The sequence below is a fragment of the Protopterus annectens genome, chromosome 6.part1 (assembly GCF_019279795.1).
Source record: "Protopterus annectens isolate FY-2018-M chromosome 6.part1, PAN1.0, whole genome shotgun sequence".
Classification (NCBI taxonomy): domain Eukaryota; kingdom Metazoa; phylum Chordata; order Ceratodontiformes; family Protopteridae; genus Protopterus; species Protopterus annectens.
The window spans coordinates 398,172,155-398,192,043 of NC_056738.1; the positions used below are offsets into that span (position 1 = coordinate 398,172,155).

The following is a 19,889-nucleotide window of genomic DNA, read 5'->3' on the forward strand; positions in this document are numbered from 1 at the left end:
AACAGAAGATTAGTAAAGTAGAAGTTAAAAAATAGACGCTGAAGTGAAGGATTTAGTATAGAAAGTCTAACACAGGTTATATCATGGCATAATGGAACAATGAGTCCCCCAAGTAAGGAGAAACAGGAGGAGCAGGAGACATCTCAAGAAGAATTATGGACATGGGAAAGAAAAAGAGATATAATACAGTGCAATATTTATTCAAAGGAGAAAGCAGAAATAAACAATACAAAGGAGCAGCACCAAAGACATTTGAAGAGAAATACAGGCAAATACATCTGGATATGGAAATATTTACAGTATAAAAATAAGACAATAAAGAGAAAAAAAGTAAAAAAGAGGATTAGTAATGGGGAAGTTAAAGAAATAGAAACTGAGATTATGGATTACCTGCGAAGTGAAGGATTTAGAGCAGAAAATCTAACTCTGATAACACCACAGCAGCATAATGGATCCCCAAATTAAAGAGAATCCAGTGGAGCAGGAAATATCTGATCAGTTGCCATATAAGACACTTTGGAGCCTTCCATAGGAAACCAGTACAAACGTTCAGTTGGAGTTGCACAGCAAGGGAAGGAAAAGGAAACCATGGCAACTCTGATGCAGTCAATGTTGTGGAGTGATAGGCCAGTGAGTTCCCAAACTCTGACACAGTCAATGTTGTAGAGTGATAGGCCAGTGAGTTCCCAAACTCTGACACAGTCAATGTTGTGGAGTGATAGGCCAGTGAGTTCCCAAACTCTGACACAGTCAATGTTGTGGAGTGATAGGCCAGTGAGTTCCCAAACTCTGACACAGTCAATGTTGTGGAGTGATAGGCCAGTGAGTTCCCAAACTCTGACACAATCAAAGTTGTGGAGTGATAGGCCATTGAGTTCCCAAACTCTGACGCAGTCAATGTTGTGGAGTGATAGGCCAGTGAGTTCCCAAACTCTGACACAGTCAATGTTGTGGAATGATAGGCCAGTGAGTTCCCAAACTCTGACATAGTCAACGTTGTAGAGTGATACGCCAGTGAGTTCCCATATAAAAGGGTAACAGATGACACAGGATGAAACTGAAGAGAATGTGGCACTGGAAGATGCTCTTTAACTTTCTGTAGCATGCCTGCAGGAAATGAAGAACAAAGAATGTGCCCTCAGTTTAGAAGAAAATGATCTAAGAGAAACATTGTTTGATTTAATAGATATGGACAGATACACTAAAATCAATGAAAGAAATAGACTACAGAAAGTCAATAAAAGTGAAAAATGTAGGAGTTTGATAAATTAATACAGTTATTACGGCTGTTCATAGAAATACATGCAATATAAAATAAGTAAATAGGATGTATTACTGCAAGGCTAAATTAGTAACAAATAAAGTCTTGCCACAAAACCACAGACAGTAAGGGAATGGAAGGAGAGAAAGCAAATGCCATCATGGAAGTATCAAATAGAGAAAACTAAAAAGCAATTAAGACAATAAATGTCACTGTTAGAAGAGTACTGTAGAGAAAATAGATCAACAAAAATACTCAGAAAGATAGACGTAATAGAAGCAGTGCCCAGTATCGGAACAGATCAGGCTCTATCATGCACTGTCACAAATAATTAAAAATATCAGCACAGGCTGAAAACCTTAGAAGATAATGCAGATAAATATAAAGGAAAAGTACAAAATAAGAAATTTATTGATGACCCAAAAAAGTTTTATAGGTAATTGGGAAACAAGGCAAAAGGAATTGAAACACCACCACAAAAAAGAAGAAATAGATACATTTTGGAGAAATATCTATGAAGATCCAATGGAACATAATAAAGACACTGAATGGATAGAAGAAGTAAAAGAAAGAATAAGACGTTCAAATGTATAGGATATGAAATGGGAGGAAGTAATAGCAGAGAAATTGAAGCAAAGTTAAGAAAAGCTCCTAACTGGTAAACACCAGGTCCAGATGCAGTATCTAACTTCTGGCTAAAAGTATTAATATCTTTACATGAAGATTTAGCCATGAATAAGAAATATTTATATGTACACCAGAAACAAGCACCAGCCTGGTTAACAACAGGAAAAACAATGCTCTTCCTTAAGAGTGAACCTGCAAGCTATCCTAAAAACTATAGACCCATAACTTGCCTTCTGATGATGTCTAAACTATACTCTGAAACTGATGCTGACTGAGTTTATAGTCATTTAGAGGAAAACTCAATCATGGCAATAGAACAAAAGGGTAACAAAAGATAGTAATATGGATCAAAGGATCATTTGTTGTTAAATAAAGTCATAATGGAGAACTGTAAAAAGGGGAAGAATCTAAGTGGGCATGGATAGAATAAAAAAAGCATTTGACAGTATGCCACATTCATGGTTAAAAGAGAGCTTAAAAATTCATATAATACACCCTACACTGACGAGTTACATTACAGTGACAATGAAACAGTGGCAAACCACTTTGCATTTAAGCCATGATGTTGTTGTGTCTTTCGGCTTTTCCCAGTTAGGGGTCGCCACAGCGGAACTCCGGTCCGCTAATGATTGGCAGTAGATTTTTACGTGCCGAGTTGCCAGCTCTGATGCACAACCTTCAACGAAGGTACGCCCATTCATGTATGTCTCCACACAGAATACGCTTTAGCTGAGAATCGAACAGGACAATGTCTTACTGTGAGGCGACAATGCTACTGCAGCACCATCATCGCAGATTTAAGCCATGATAAAGGACAAATTATTGTTCCAGGGATAAAAATTCAAATGGGGGATATTCCAGGATGACGTTTTGTCACCACTGCGTTTTTTGTCTTGCCCTTATCCCATCACGCTGTTTACTTAACATATTAGATCATGGCTACAATTTGACTCCCAGAAACCAACAAAATGTAAAGGCTTCTCATCTGTTTGTGGATGATTTAACACTGTATAGTTCATCAGATGAGGAAATGACTGCACAACTGGAAATGATCAAAACTTTTTCAGATTATATAAGAATGTCATTTGGTCTTGATAAATGTGCAAATGCAACCTTTAAATCAGGAAAACTGCAGCACCAAGAAAACATCAGCCTGAGACATGAATGTGATATAAATGAACTTGAGTAAGAGGGAGTGTATTTGGGAATTGATGAAGAATCAACAATAAAACCTGAACAAATGCAAATAAAACTCCGTAAGAAATATTTTAGAAGACTAAAATTAATACTGAAAACAGCTCTGACATCTAGGAACAAAGTCCAAGCTGTAAACCTCTTCCCAATCCAAACCTTCCTCCCAAACCAAACAGGTGACCCCAAGGGTCAATCCTTGGACCTCTCCTTTTTAATATCTTTACAAATAACCTACACACTTGCTACCCAAACTCCTCTCTAATACAATATGCAGATGACTCCACTATTATCTTGTGCTCTGATAACCTTCTCCACCTCCTTGCTCTTACTCAGCATTCCCTCCTTTCAGTGAAAAAATGGCTGACCAATAATCAACTACTTCTAAAACCTAAAAAAAAAATTCTACTCTTCCTCCCCAAATCACTACAGCAACACAAAAATACCTTCACAGTATCTTCTCTTAATAATACACTTATCTCTGTTGAACCACATACTAAACTTCTGGGTCTATATCACGTTATTGAAAACCTGTATCATCGAACATTAGAAGACAGACACGTATAGCGCGAACTACGGTAACAGTGAACATACAAAATCGTGAAACGTCGAAGTGTCATGATTGGCCCGCCTGCGGTATAGCTCCGTAAGGTAAGTGTGTGATAGTTACGGACCTTAGGGTTAGGGTGTGGGTTAAGGTAAGTGCATAGATAGGTAATGTATGTAAGGTTTAGTGTAGGGTTAGAAGCAGGGTTTTGTTAACTGTATGTGTGTGGATCATTTGTTTTGTTTGGGTATATGTCTGTAGGGTAAGTGTGCGATAGTTACGGACCTTAGGGTTAGGGTGCGGGTTAAGGTAAGTGCATAGATATAATGTATGTAAGGTTTAGTGTAGGGTTAGAAGTAGGGATTGGTTTGTGTATGTATGTGTTTTATTTATTATGTTTGGGTATGTAGTATGTTGCGCGTGGTGGTGTTGGCCGACTATGATGGTTTGAGATTTGAAAATTTGCGGTTTAGGGTGTTCGGCATATTTTTGATTCGGGCTATGTGTGTTGGTGTTGCGGTGTTCGATGATACGGGTTTTCGATAATGTAATATAGACCCTAAACTTCTGGGTGTAATCATATATGACCAATAAAAGTTTGACATACATATTCAACAAGCCATCAAAAAGACCCACCAAAAACTTGGTCTCATACAGACATAAAAAATAGCTCACTATTAACGCCAAACATTCTCTAGCGCATGCTTTCCTTCTCCCTACCTTACTTTATGCAGCCTCTATTCTCACCAATATTCAAGCCAATCTATTAGCTAAACTTGAAACCACCTACAACAAAACAGCCAGATTCACTGCCAACCTTCCCTACAGCTCTCATCACCGCATTGCTTTAAAACACCTACAATGCCTTGCGCTACATAACCAACTCCTCCTTCCCCAACTCCACCTCACACACACAATCTTAAATCAATCCTCTCCCTGTCCTTCCCTCACAGACCTCATCAATCACTGCTCTCCTAAGTGTAACCTATGCAGCAGAGATCTACACCTCAGACATCTGCAAACCCAATAAAAATATTGGCAAACCTTTATACAGTCACTCCTTCACCAATGCCTGGAACAAACATCCCCTTTCTCTAAGAACAAACGGCAACTTTCTTAACTTCAAAAAACTTCTAAAGGACTTATTTACTAATTCCTGAACCTGTCCTTGTCCCACTCCCACCTAAACTACTCCCTCTTCTCTTCCTGTCTCAGCTCGCACACTTTACCACAACCACTCATTTAAGGTCTTTATGATAGTCTACCAACCTTAAATTTCTCTCCGATGGTAATTGTTAGAATCTAACTTTTTATATTATATTTTATATACTTAATATGCACCATGGCTGTTTAAACCCTCAATATTACTCTTGTATTCGAACATGTTCATTTATAAGCTGTGTTCTGTTTCTGCTGTGTATATACACTTGTATGTTAATATTGCATGATGTTTTGTTTTTGTATTTGCTTATCTGTGGAGCTTTTCTCCTCGGGTCTCCGCTGAAAAATGGCTTTGCTGCCCAGTCTGACTAATTCAGTTAACAAATGTCAAATAAATAAGTAAATAAACCTATTTGCTCTTCCTGTCCTAACTTACAGTTTCTGAATGACTGACTGACTGACTCCAAAAGGTAATGGATCATTTGGACAGGAAAACAAGAAAAACGCTTCATGCTTATCAAATGATTTACAAAAAATCAGTGTGTATACCAAGACTATATATCCTCTGTACTGCAGGAGGTATGGGCTTCCTCAAAACTGATTACATGTATAGATCTGCAATCATAGGACTGCTTACATATCTACTGACCTCACAAGACCCAAACATAGTGAAAGTTCTAAAACATGAAGTCTAAGATGACTTCCCTGCTTAGTTTAGCAGAAGTATATTGGTGTGAAGCAGAAATAGAAAACAAATCAGAAGTAGATCAAAATCAGGCAGCAACTGAATATGCCAAAAAAAAAAACAAAAGAAAGAATATATGGTGAAGGACCAGATGATAAGGCAAGAAATATGGAAAATGCATAAATATAGTTGCGAGTACAGAAAACTCTTGAAACAACCACATGTCAATCAGGATTGAATGCAGGAATGGTTAAGGAGAGGTGAATTTAAACCAAAAGGCAAAAGGTTAATATTGGTGGCCCAAGATAGTGGACTAGGAACACTTTGGTTTACAAAGTAGTCCATTGAATATGTGGGAGAAACAGACAAATATAGGTTTTCTAAAACAGAATTGGAAACAGTCACACATCTAGTTGCTGGTTGTGATATACTATTATTTATTTTTATTTATTTTATTTATATTTGTTTACTGGGAAATTCCAACTGGACGCAGATCATTTTTCAGTGGATGCCCGGGGAGAAAAGCTCCACATCATGTACATGATAGAAATACAAAGTTGCAGCAATAGTAAACAACATTACAGGTTGTTGGCTTTAATGCAATAACAAGATATTGATTATTAACAGTATATACAGAAAATGTTGCAAGTTAAGATAGTTTCTTGTCATTTATAATATTAGTAACAAAGTTGTCAGACAACATGTTAAAGTATGTAAAGACAACTAGCTATTTTTGACTGTGGTTAGTAGTGGTGGTAGTATAGTTGGGTTAAGAGTCTAGGTGCAGGGGTAAGGGGGGTGTTAGTCTGGATTAGAACAAGGACAAAGCCAGTGCAAATTTAAGTGGAATTTGAGTGCAGTCTTTAAAAGGCTGCTGGAAGGTAGAGTAGTTATAGAGGGTGGAAGATTGTTCCAAAGTTTACATATGGTACATGAAAATATGACTTCTCCTGCTGAGTTTCTGGGTTTGATAAGAGTGAGTTGATTTTTGTTGCTTGATCTTAGGGTCCTAGTGGGATGATAGGGTTGGAGAAGATTTGAAGGGAAGGGAAGTTAAGGGGGTAGTTAATAAGTTTATGAGCGAGGGTGAGTTGATTAAAGTGAAGGAGTTGGGGGAGTTATAGCCAGTTTAGTTCTTTAAGGGAGATGCAATGATGGCTGCGGTAGGAGGTTACAGTGGCAAATTTAGCAATTTTGTTGTAACAAGCATCCAGCTTGTGTAGGTCTGTCTGTTTAAGGTTGGTAAGTATCGAGGATGCACAGAGTAAGGTGGATATTAGCTGGGAATTGGCTATGAAGATTCTAGCTGCCTTGGTTAGGAATTGGCGGCTTCAATATAATGCACCAAGTTTCTTGTGAACATTTTTTATTGTGAGAGATATGTGGGTGTCAAATCTAAGTTTGTTGTCTATTTACACACCAAGTAATTTTGTGTGTTCTGATGGAGAGATGATGGTATTGTCTTTGGCAAAAATGTTGAAGTGGGGGTGTTTTGGGTGGCTTTGGAAGGTTGGAACAGGAGAAGTTTTGTCTTACTTGGGTTGAGTAGGAGCTGAGCACTGGATAGCCAGCTTTCTACAGAAGAGAATGATTCCTGTGTGATTTGTTGTAGTTCTGGTAGAGTGGGGGCAGAGCAGATGAGAGTAGAGTCATCTGCACACTGTATAAGAGATGCTTGTATGGTGGCAGTATGTTGGCTGTTAGTGAAAAGTGAGAATAGCAGAGGGCCGATGACAGACCCTTGGGGAACTCTGAGAGTAATTGGGAGGTGAGGTGATGTGTTATTGTCCCAGATTACTGACTGCTGGCATCCATGTAGATAGCTGTGGAACCAGTTGCAGGCTGGTTGTGAGAAGGAGAGGTTGGGGAGAGTAGAGAGTAGTAGCTCATGAGATACCATGTCAAAGGCCTTTGAGAGATCTAGAAATACGGCAGTAGAGAAGAGGCCATTGTTTTTGTGATGAAGTATAGTGTTGGTGAAGGAGAGCATATCAGAGGTAGTGCTGTGATATGGCCTGAAACCATGTTGGGTTTTGGAGAGGAGATTATTAGCTAGGAGGTAGTTGGAGACCTGGGTGTTGATACATTTTTCATGTATCTTGGAGAGAGGGGAGAGAATAGCAATGGGGCGGTAATTGGAGAGGTCAGTGGAGGGGGTGCCTTTGTGGAGGGGAATGATGTGGAATATTTTCATATCGAGAGAACATAGCCTTCTGTTATGGAATGGTTGATTAGAACTGAAATTGGGTAGGCTAGTGTATCAGATGCAATTTTCAAGTATTCAGAGGGGAGGTTTGATGAGATTAAGTTTTGACAATAGTCTTTTTATGTTGGAGGTAGGTACAGAGGCGAAGAAGAAAAGAGGAGTGGGGGGTTAGGGTTAGGAGTTGAGGGGGCTGTTGTAGGGAAGTGTTGTTTGTTTAGAGATGTTATAGTTTCAGTGAAGTGTTTGTTGATGGCTTCAGCAATACTGCTGGAGGAGGGGAGAATGGATGTCTGGGGGGGTATCTACCTTCCCTGGGTGGAAGATATTGCTAATAGTGGACCAGAATTGCTTAGGCTTGTGGTTGGTAGAGTTTAGGTTGGATTTATAGTAGAGGGGTTTGTCTAATTTTATATGATTTTTGGCTTTATTGTGCAGTTCAAGGAATGATTGCCTATCAGAGTTATTTCTTGTTAGTCGCCAGTGCTCCCAGGCCTTATCTCTGGATTTCATTAGGGTTCTGGTGGTCTTTTGTAACCATGGGGCACACCTGGATCTAACTTTGGCATTTCTTACAGGAGCATGGGTGTTTAGGATGGAGAGGAAGGTACTGTTGAAGAAGTGGACCACCTTATCTAGGTTGAGGTATTTTAGTGGTGACCAGTTAATTTTTTGTAGGGAGGAGATGAAGGGGTTGGGGTTGAAATTGGACTTGTTCTGTATTTGCCTGTGGATAATGGGCTTGAGACTGTTTGTGTGGTGCTGAATTAGGAAAGTGGGGAAGTGGTCACTAAGACTCTCAGGTAAGCAGCCTGCTAGGTAAGAGTGAGGGGCTTTGTTGACTAGGATCCAGTCAAGTAAGGTATGATTGTTAGGGTTTTTGTTGATTCGGGTAGGGGATTAAATGAGTTGAGTGAACCCATGGAGATTAAGGCAGATGGCAGAAGGACTGTCTACTGAAAGGCATAATAATGTGGCGAGGCTGTTGCCTTTGTGATTGTGCAAATATAATACTGAAGTAGCTGAAAAGCACTGGAAATATGAGCCACAAACCATTATAGAAAATGATGGTTTATATCACATGGAATCACTCATTACCCACAGTTCAAAAATAATAGATGCAAGAAAACAATATATAGTAGTAGTCCATTAAAAAAATACAAAAATTGCATTGCTCATTGAAATTGCTACACCCAGTGACTAGTGTCTTACGTATAGAGAGACACAAAGTCAAAAAATACCAGGATTTGCTGGCAGAAATGAGGGCAATGTTGAAGAAGGATACCCAGACAGTTACAATAATAGTAGGAAGAACAGGTCTTATAAAAAAAAATTTACAATAATTTACAATTGTATTTAGATATGTTACTGATACATGTAACTCTATATCAATTGCAGAAGAAGTCATTTCTGGGCACATTGTGGGTGCTGTGAAGAGCACTTTTGGCTAACATCAAAGTTTGTAATAATACTAATTTTATGAACTTTAATCATACTTTAACTTAGGAATGGGGTCCACTCCTGTCATGGTATTAGACACCTAAAAGACTTGGAGAAATGAAAAAAATCATTCTCAATGGCCTTATCTAACTCCTGTTGCTGGACCTTGACTACTGATACTGCCAGAGTTGTTGCTTTCCTGAGCTATTAGTACCTATCAATCAAATCTAGGGACCACCTTTCTATAATTGCACAGAATGCCTCTTTATTTACCTTGGCAGCTTTTCTTTGGCTATATATATATATATATATATATATATATATATATATATATGTGTGTGTGTGTGTGTGTGTGTGTGTGCGTGTGAGTGTGTGTGTGTGTGTGTGTGTGTGTGTGTGTGTGTGTGTGTGTGTGTGTGTGTGTGTGTGGATATTACCATTTTAACTTTTCATACATACATATATACATACATACATACATAAAAACAGCATTTAAGACCAGCATGTTAACTGTTGTGTATGACAGTATTCTAGCAAGTGTGAACTTAGAACAATATGAAACTAAAGGGTACAATGTCCATAATGATCAGTGAAACATACCTGTGAGGGGTTCCTTAGCCAGAACATGAACAGAAGGGAAAGGCATTAAAATCAGTTGCTGGAGGTCCTCCTAAAAAATAAAATACATTTGTAAATTCATGTCTGTGGTTAGCTTTATAGTGGTTAGCTATAAGGCACATAAGGTCACAGTCAGCAGTAAACTATAATGACTAGGCAACTCAACAGTCTTGCTTATAAACATTTTGCTGGTAAGTTCATCAGACCTTAATAGTTATGTACAATTTTAATAAACTTAGCTTTGCTGCATAATACATGAACAAACTGCATTGAAGGAATTCATGGCTACATTACACATTTTAAATGCCCATCTTTTTTTGTCCACTCTGTTAGGGATCATCTTTTCTTCTCCTGGAAGCTCAGAGGCTATATCTGTTGAACACATAAGCAGTGTGTACCACAAAATGCTAATTCACACACACACACACACACACACACACACACACACACACACACACACACACACACACGCACTAATTCTTGTTGATGACTTGTGCACAAAAGTCTCCATGTGGAGCACTGTTCCAACCCCCTTCCCCTATTTATTTTACATCGCCAAGGTTTCCTTTGCCAAGAAAATAAAGGTACAGTAATTTTGAGCTTCATGGATACGTAGGACATGTCATAACAAGCACATTACACACTGAAGACTGAAAAATTCTTCCCAAACAAACACAAATATATATATAGATAGATAAGATCATGCAAAAATATACACACACACACACACACACACACACACACACACACACACACACACACACACACACACACACACACTCTCTCACATGCAGTACTTCTTGCTGAAAGTTTTGCATCTAAAACCTCCATGTTGACTCCTTTCCAAGCCCTATCACCAATTTATTTTAAATCTCCAAGATTAATTTGTCAAGAAAAAAATGAATACAGAGTCACCTGTGCATACTATAGCTCTTTGAACAAGCATTTAAGAACTTTAGATTAATGAGTGGTTGAACAAATAAAACTCATCCTGGCCACCATTTATTCCTATGGGACAATGGGTTGAAAGGGTAGCATTTCAGGTTCTCTTTCATATATTAGTTTTGGTCCTAAATCTCTCAGCTCATTAGATGAGATGTTGCCAGATAAATTCTGAATGTTGTGCAAGATGATTTATTTACTTATCTTCAGTATATTATATGTCAATCAAATCACATCTTCCAAAGGCATATCCATGTCTTTTTGTAATTATACGCCAGCTTATATGATGGAGCTTCCATCCACTAAAGTGTAAGTCACCTAACCTCAGACAGTGCATGTTTCTGTGCAGCATATCTTCCAGATGTTGAAATAAAAGTTCCTGATATTGACAGCTTTAAGCCAAAACCTAATTTTGCCAGCTAGGCATTCTGGAAAAATAAATCATAAATTAACAAAATGTAAAATTTATTAAAACATAGCCCTACTAAATATGTGGGGTTTTTACATTTCTAACTTTAGCACATCTTACTGCATATATTAAATATTTGTTTAAATGTCTTTGTTGTGTTTTTTTTATGTGTGACAGTCTACAATCCTTCTTATAACTTTCATTTGAACATGACACCTGCCATACACACATTGTTGAGTATACCTTAAATGATAACTTTAAACATTAGATGATTCTGGTGCCTCTGCTTTAATTGTCCACAACATTTTTTTCATGAAATGTGCACATATTTTAAGGATTCACCAGAAACCACCATTTCTGATAGATTTTCTTATTCCACCCTTGATTATTCAATATCATGTATCATCCCTTAGTACTACCTGTTGAGAAACAACATTTTCCCCAAACCACACACTGAATTAATTGGCATTATTCAGCTAACTTGCCCATCCAGGATACACATTTTCCAAAGTGTATACCTTAACTACTGCACTAACTGTTGTCTATACAATCATTTACATACCCTTAGAAAATGCCAAGGGGCTCCTACAAAAATTATATCCTAAAACACCACTCGGATCTGTAACACTCTATAAAATAGGTGAACTAAAGGCATACTTCTTGAAATGTCTGTACTCAGTGGGTCACCTAAATATTTCCTGATGACCACTTAGTGTCAGATCAGTCCTGCCTTCCAGCATCTTTCCCTTACTCACCTTCATACTGGCTTGGATTTAAATGATCGCTTCTTAGTAGCAGACCTTTTACCAACATTTTCTTTTCTGCATTAGCCCAGCCAGTTCCATCTTCTGACATATCCTGTCAGACAGACCACCTGTCAAAGGTCTCTTATCCTAATGTTGTAGCAATGTGTTTAGTATCTACATATTATAACGTTTGGTCATATTATACCAAACTGTAGACTCAGCTTCACTGTGTTTCATCTTTTCAGCCTTCCCTTAGTTATTGTCTTAGTAATGGGAATATTTTTGACATGGAATACAACTCCCACTACTGCTCTACAAAAGGGTAGTGATCACCCAAAATGGAGGAATTATTACACTAATTTATTTCTAGCCTTGCTCTTTCACTTTAGAAACCCAAAACAGGATTCAGGGAGCCAGGTATGCAGTTAATAAGCAGAGACACAATACAGCAGCCTGAATAACGGTCCTAGAACACACAGTTCACAAAGCAGAAGTAGTAAGGCAATGCCATATAAATCCAGGACTGTGACTTGACTTGCATCAGTGCAGTGTGTTACACACAGTGTTTCAGTCATCATCATGTTGTGGTAGTAGCCATTGTTGAGCATTCTGTGCAGCTGCGTGAATATGTAAGCTCATTTATGTTTAACATCAGCATTCTAGCAAGGGACGACTCAGAATATGTGGACAATGGTTCACTCCTTATGTCTGCATGTCACAGTACAGTGGTGTACAGCCTTACCTATTGCACAGTTTATTTATTTATTTAAGTTTGTTTACCAGGGTAGTACCCTGATCACTAACAGACCATTTGCAGGCACATCCCAGGTGGACAGAGCCACAAAATAAAGGAAATAAAAATAGAACAAATTCACAAACACACAGAATAGATAATCCCATAGACAACTGATGCAATATGTACATAATATTAGCAGAATAGAAAATCAAATGTGAATTCATTTTGGTAGTAAATATGAGAGGGAAGCAGCAGCTGAGAACAGAGGATCAAAGTAGAAGTGATGCAGGAAAGAGAGGAGTTAGGTTATCTGTCCAGGGGAAAAGCACTTGCAGTCAGATTTTTGGTGAAGGTGTCTTTTGAGTTGAGCTCTGAAGGGTGGTAAAGAGGAGACTTCTTTAAGGTGGAGGGGTTATCACCAAAGTACGGGTGCAAGAATGAAGACGGAATGGTCGGACAGTGGAGTTTGGTTTGGGGTGTTTGGAGTGAGGGAGTTAATTGGGAGACGTTGCAAAGGTTGTAGGGGTAGTTTTATTATGGAGTTTAGCTGTAAGAGGTGGATAGGCACCTGGCTGAACTATTTCAAAAATAAGAGACCCTAGGAATAGCTCAACTCTGTAGGAGACTGATAGCCATTTGGTCTTGGAAAGGTGATGCAGTGGTCTGAGTGATGTTTCTGAGAGAGGGAATTGGAAATGAATTGGCAGATTTTGTTTTCAATAGATTGTAGATTGAATGAGTTTTTTTTAGAGACTGTGGTTATGATAAGGAATTTGTATTCAAGTTGAGCAAGTAAGACTCCTTTGCCTATTGCAGCTCTAGCTGATCTGGAGAGAAAGGAAGATATTTTCTAGGACCAGAATATAAAATAACTGATCTTTTTCCTGGTGTTTTCCATGTGGCTTTGGAAGTTAACTGACTGGTCTAGCCATAAACCTAAGTATTTAAAGGATGCAGTTGATTCTATTGGGCAACCAAAGTGATCTGTGATGTTGAAATTATCAGGGGTCTTTTTCAGGCTTTTGTGAGGTTTCAAATATCATAGTTTTTATTTTAGAGTGGTTTAGGTGTAGCTTATAGTTGGTTAGCCAAAAATTAAGGGAGTGGAGGTCAGACTGAAGCTGGGTTTGAATAGCTGAATGTGAGGGACTGGATCGAACAATAACCATGTCATCTGCATAAAGAGTAATAGGAAGGTTATGGACATCAGAGGACCGCTTATTAATAAAGATTGAAAATAAAAGATGGGTGAGCATGGATCCCTGGGGCACTCCTTTGGTAAGGGGTGCTGGTGGTGATAAGAATGGGCCTAATTTGACTCTGAAATACCTATTTGCTAAGAAAAGTTGGAACCAAATTACAGTCATGGGGCTAACCCCAATTTCTTAGAGGGAGTGAAGGAGCAAGCAGGAAGTGGTTAATTAGATCAAAAGCTTTGGGAAAGTCAATGAAGAGAGCTCCTGAAAGGTTTCCTTTATCCATTTTGAGAAGAATCGCATCTGTAAGTGACCATAGTGCTGTCACTGTGCTCTGGCCAGGACAGAACCAGAATTCATGCTATTTAAGTGTGAGGAGGTGCTGTTGTTGTATGTAAGTGGACAGTTAGTTGTAGATAGGTTCAAAGGGTAAATATAGTCCATTGTGCTGTCATTATAAGCCTGTTGTACAGTCGGAACCACTGTATTATTATAGCAAGTATACTGTTAATTATGCTCCATGGTGTTGTGCATTGTGGCCCATTGCCAGTAGTGTGCATTGTGGCTAAAGCCATTCTGTATATTCACAATGCCATGAGTACTTATACAAATGGATTACCTTCTGAGAGGCAGCTCTGTAATGTGCTGCCCACATAGTGCTTTCTGATGTTCTTCTTTTGATGCACACAGACTTGTAATCAGCAGTTTGGGGACATATGTCTGCAATCTGGCTAATCACTGATGGTGGGTTTCTAGCACTTCATTTGTATCTCACTAATTGTAGCAAAGTAGATGATAACACTCAGCATTATACCACACGTGGGTCTATAATACACACTGTAGTATGTATCAATCACACAACTGTGCAAGTTAACTTGAGGTGACTGCATCTATATGTGGTTTCATTGGAACAGCATTGCAGTACATCTCAGTTTCTTTTCTCAAGAATTCTGGACAAAGCCAAAAATAATGAGGGGTAAAGGCCTAAAGTTGGGAATGATGGTAAATATTATTCTAACTCACTTAAAAGGTTAATAGAACAATAGATTTTGCATCAACATACATTTTGCTGAACAATAAGAAGCAGTAAACTCTAACATTTGGTAACAATGACTAATTGCAATCCTCAGTAATTTACCAGAGAAATAAACATTTTTTTTGTGGTACAGTGAAAAATATGAGACAAAATCAGTAACATTCTGCAAAAAAGGGACATTTGAGAATATGCATCTCAGGCCACAGAACTTTTGTTAATAGCTGATGTACTATAAAACAGTAACATACAATGCCAGGCAGAATAACAGTGCTAGCATTACTTAGTCCATTAGCAGCACCCTGGTGCATGCTAGGTGGTAAAAACACAGTAGCATGGTTATGTGCTTTGCTGTGAAATTATAAACTTGCACACAGAGAGCAACAAATGGACAATGGGTAACACAAAGAAGTCCATTAATCAATAAAAAATATATAAAATTGCTCATGTAAAATATGCTGTTAACACTATAGGCTGTGTACTGAGCAAAGTGTGCTATGCATTTGTATTAGGTATCACAATGCAGCATGACTAGTAGCTGATAGCCAATGGATAAAACAATTGTGCACATTGTTCAGAAATTATGCCATTCTTAGTGACAGCCCTCTGACGTGCACAGACTCACTGTGTTAGATTGGCAACTTACATATCCAGCAAAGATGTACTGCAATAATAGTGTAGTGTGTGTGTTGCTATTTTTGTATCCACACATATGTGTGTACACGTGTCCATGTGCATGTCTGTCTGCTCATGTGTGTGTGTGTGTGTGTGTGTGTGTGTGAATACATGCATGTTTTGTGCATATATCCATGTGCATCTGTGCACTTCTGTGTTTGTGTGTTTGTATACATATGTGCATGTGCTTGTGCATGTGTGTGTGCATGTGTGTGTGTGTGTGTGTGTGTGTGTGTGTGTGTGTGTGTGTGTGTGTGTGTGTATGTGTGTGTGTGTGTGTGTGTGTGTGTGTGTGTGTGCATGCCTGTGTGTTCATATGTGTGTGTGTGTGTGTGTGTGTGTGTGTGTGTGTGTGTGTGTGCGCGTGTGTGTGTGTGTGTGTGTGCATGTGTGCATGTTCATGTGTATGTGTGTGTAGATGTATGTGCGAGTGTGTACGCTTGTGTGTGTAGGATGAAGTATCCTTATGATTGTGCTGTGTGTGTGTTATACAATATAAAACTTGCCGTTGATTTGTAGATGTGCCACTATGTGTGCCTTTGTTTCATCTGCACATGATTATGGTTGCTTTACCTTCGATATTCAATTGTGTCTTAACATTAACATGCCTTCACTTCATAGTATTGTACAGTGGTATATAAATCATTATTATGTCTGTCTTGTGCACTATATGGTATCAGACTTCCAGAATGAACATGTTATTTTTCTCTGTCTCTGAACGACACCATACATCTTTTTTCAAATTATCCATTTTTAGAAATTTTTTCTTAACTCTCCAAATTAGACCAGTATTAAATACCCTCCTGCCAGGTTATAACACCCGAATATTATCAGTGCCATCCTTCTATGATAGACTGGGGATTATGACTAATAATTTAATTGACAAATCAAAAGCCCCTAAATCTACTATCCATTTTTCCTGTCCAAGTCATTTTTTTGTCAATCAAAATACGTTTACAGTTATAGATTTGTTACACCAATGCATTCAAAGCAGTACAGGGACCCTCCTAACTTTCTTTTCTTCTCACAAATGAGGGTACCACAGAGTTTAATTATCATGCTAATACTGTGATTCTGCTTTAATTCCCACTTCTAAGTTCCTTATCATGTGTAACAGATATGCGTGGGCTGTTTCCAAGATGATTGTTTCCCTCCTGCATGACCTTGATAAAATGTTGCACTGTCACTAAGTTATAGTGTGCAACATACTTTGTTTTGCAACACAATAAAAAGAACAGCACATATGGCTATGACACAGTTCCTAAATAGCAGTTTCACAGTCATTGTGCAAAATAACTTATCCAGTAATGTTGAAAATATTTTTCTTACACTGGTTCATGTGCTGCTTTCAGAAAATATATTTTTCAGGTGCAGAACAACAGTGCTACAATATAAAGACTTATGAGCATGCCCTGACGCCTGTAGCTATAAAATCACAATTTTAGCAATTTTCAGAGATCTGTACAACTTTTACAATCACATTTTCGTGAATTTTACATCTACTTTTGTTATTAGCATGACTAAAACAGTCTTTCTAGAAAAATCTGGACATTTTGGCTTGATTTTAAGGCAAACTATTCAGCTGTAAAAGTCCCCGCATTGACAAGAAACAAAATCATTACAAATGATCTTTAGTAGTGTGGTGTCCCCTGCTGCCAGGTGTCTAGGAGTCAGGACTAAAAAGAAACTCTATGTCTGCTGCATTTGTGGGTCACTTTAAGTCTAACCAATTTCTCTATCAAAGGTGAGAATCAAACACTGTACTTTGTGTCTGTGAGGTTAACGCTTTAACCATTATGCCATCCCCTACAACACAATTATGATTCTTGTGCAGACTGTAGCTGCTCAATCAGCATCCATGTTAGTCTCTATATAGACACTTGTAAGGCCTTATCAGACACATGACAGACACAGCTGTGTGAGGTTGAGATTGAGTTTGCTGCACAAAAGCCATGTTGGATAAGCAGCATGGATGGCCAAGTCAGCTTCAGCATCGATGGATGTGGAAGACTCCACAAGACAGCATGGCTTCTGTTACTGAACTTCCACATCATGTGGAAGAGCCTTACAATCCAGGTCCTGGTCATGCAATACAGCCTGATCAATGTCAAGGGTCTAAACAGCAGTTGATCACACCACTGAAAAAACTCATTGCCAAGCTCTCGTGATAGCACCTGCTCCTGTGGACCCTTCCCAACCCTATCAGACACAGTCTAGATGTGAACTCCACACGTCATGTCCTACATGCTCCAATCCCAATGCTCTCCCTTGGCCACTGGTGGCAACAGTGACATGGTCCACTTGAAAGAAAGAAAGAAAGAAAGAAAGAAAGAAAGAAAGAAAGAAAGAAAGAAAGAAAGAAAGAAAGAAAGAAAGAAAGAAAGAAAGAAAGAAAGAAAAAGGAAATTATTCTAATCTGTGGAGTTAAGACATCCATGCCAAGTGGAAAGGAATGAAATCAGATGGACACTTACACTTACTTTAAATGCAAGGGAAGGACCGAAAGAAATAAACATATCAGTGCATCCTCACATTTCTGCTTTGGGTGCTTTAGTATGTAAAGTTACTTACATGTCATCAAATATGCCCTGTTTCACATTAGTAGCCACAATCAAGGCCTCCCTCACTGGTGTGCTGATCACTGCGTGCCTCTGACCAAGGACACCTGTGCAAATGATGATGGCTGTGACCATACCAACTATAAATTTTTGTACTGTTTGTGGAGGAAAGTCTGTTGAACAGTGTGAGTCAACCATGCATTGTGCAGCATAGCCCACAGTTTACAATGTATGCATTAAGTTTTATCTTTGTGACTTTACATTGTTGAATAATATTTGTCATGACCCTGTGGGCTGAATGTCACCTCTTCACCTGCACTGTGAACTAATCCCTACTCGGAAATCATGGAGAATGCGATTGTTTTATGGCTTCCAGCACTTGCCAATGATCTGAGCAAAAGGCCTTGCATGCATGTTTTTACAGGTAGGTACTGAGTCCTGCCAGCTGTCAGCAATGGAGGTACGCATGAGAACTAGAAGTCAGATGACCAGAAATTATGTCATTCTGCAAGCTATCCCAGCAGTAATACTGTAGATATTATTTTGAGAAGTCTCTTAGAGAGACAGAGCATTCTGTATTCTGTCTTGTACCTGACAACAAGAACCATTCACCACATCATCTGCCTTGCTCTATGCAGTAGGTCTTTAGGGTATAGTAATTCTCTTAGATGCAGTCAGGAATATAGTGAAGCTTAATTCAGATATTATTTTTCTTTATTTATCTGAGCCTGTCTAGCAGTGTTATTTTAAATATTCCAGTGTTTTGAACTTTGATGTCACTGTGAATATATACTTAGTATTTTCTTATTCTTTTATTATTTACTATTAAATATATTTAAGCCTTTCATTGTGGCTGATCTTTGTAGAGATATTTAAGTTTTGAGAGTACTTGCATGTTTATTTGGTGACACTGTGTGGGCCATTCCTAATAGCCTTGCTCTTGGTCGAACTACCATTTATATTAATATTAATATTACACAGTAAAATTGGTCACCCTTTGTTAAGGGCCTTAAAGTAGCTGTCAGGGAATGACTGGTGGCAGTGGAAACTACCTTATAGTCTGGGCAGAAGGGGGCATAGCTAGTAAACCTGTGCTAGCCTTTCCCAAGTGTGTGTGTCAGCTACTTGGGCAGGGACACAAAGCACTGGTTGGACAGAGAGGGTACTAGATGTCTTGGCTTGGTCACTCAGCTGAGATCTCAACTCTATAGCTGTGCCAGTGGGGAGTCTTAGTGGGGATCTGGAGGAAGAGGGAGAAACTGCTCTGGACTGACTGTGGTCTCTGTGTGCCCTTAAGGAAAATGGCACTTGGTGCAGAGAACTGCATTTGGAGATTCTGTGTGTGTACCTGCTATCCTCCTGGTGAACGTCCGCCCACAGGTGCCAGTGGTGAGAATTGAGGCTCGTTGATTACTGGCCTAAAGGTGGGATAGCCACATCACATATTGGCTACCTGTGGTGGGATCACCACATCATATATTGGAATTCAGTGGTGTGGCTATTGAACTCCTGTAGCCTGTAAACAGAAGTCACTAAAGAAGGTCTTTGTACTCTCAAGTAGCCACATGGTAGACATTCAGAGTTTCTTATCACAATAGTTTTATTTATTTGTTGTTAGCTTAGTTAGTCGGGGAGAGGAGGCAAGGATGTCAGCAGAGGATTATGGGAAGCTGACAAGGAGCCAGTTGGCTGAGATGTGCCAAGCCAAAGGACTGCTTCTTGCCAACCTGACTAAAGTGGAAATGATTGCAACCTTAGTCACAGCTTTATCACAGACCTGGAATCAGGAAGACAGCCAGACTAGCCTTGGAGATGTACAACTCTCAGAAAATGGACAGTTCAATTTTTCCTCAGAGGACTT

The 19,889-nt window shown here is 38.8% G+C and overlaps 1 protein-coding gene across 1 annotated transcript in view; it reads right to left on the reverse strand.

Moving 5' to 3' along the window:
- Positions 1-19,889, reverse strand: part of LOC122805298 (girdin-like) — a 1,431,879-nt gene that overhangs the window by 803,359 nt on the left and 608,631 nt on the right. The window contains exon 4 of the mRNA XM_044075386.1: positions 9,716-9,785. Within this exon, the coding sequence (XP_043931321.1) occupies positions 9,716-9,785 (70 nt within the window). The remainder of the gene's footprint in view (positions 1-9,715; positions 9,786-19,889) is intronic.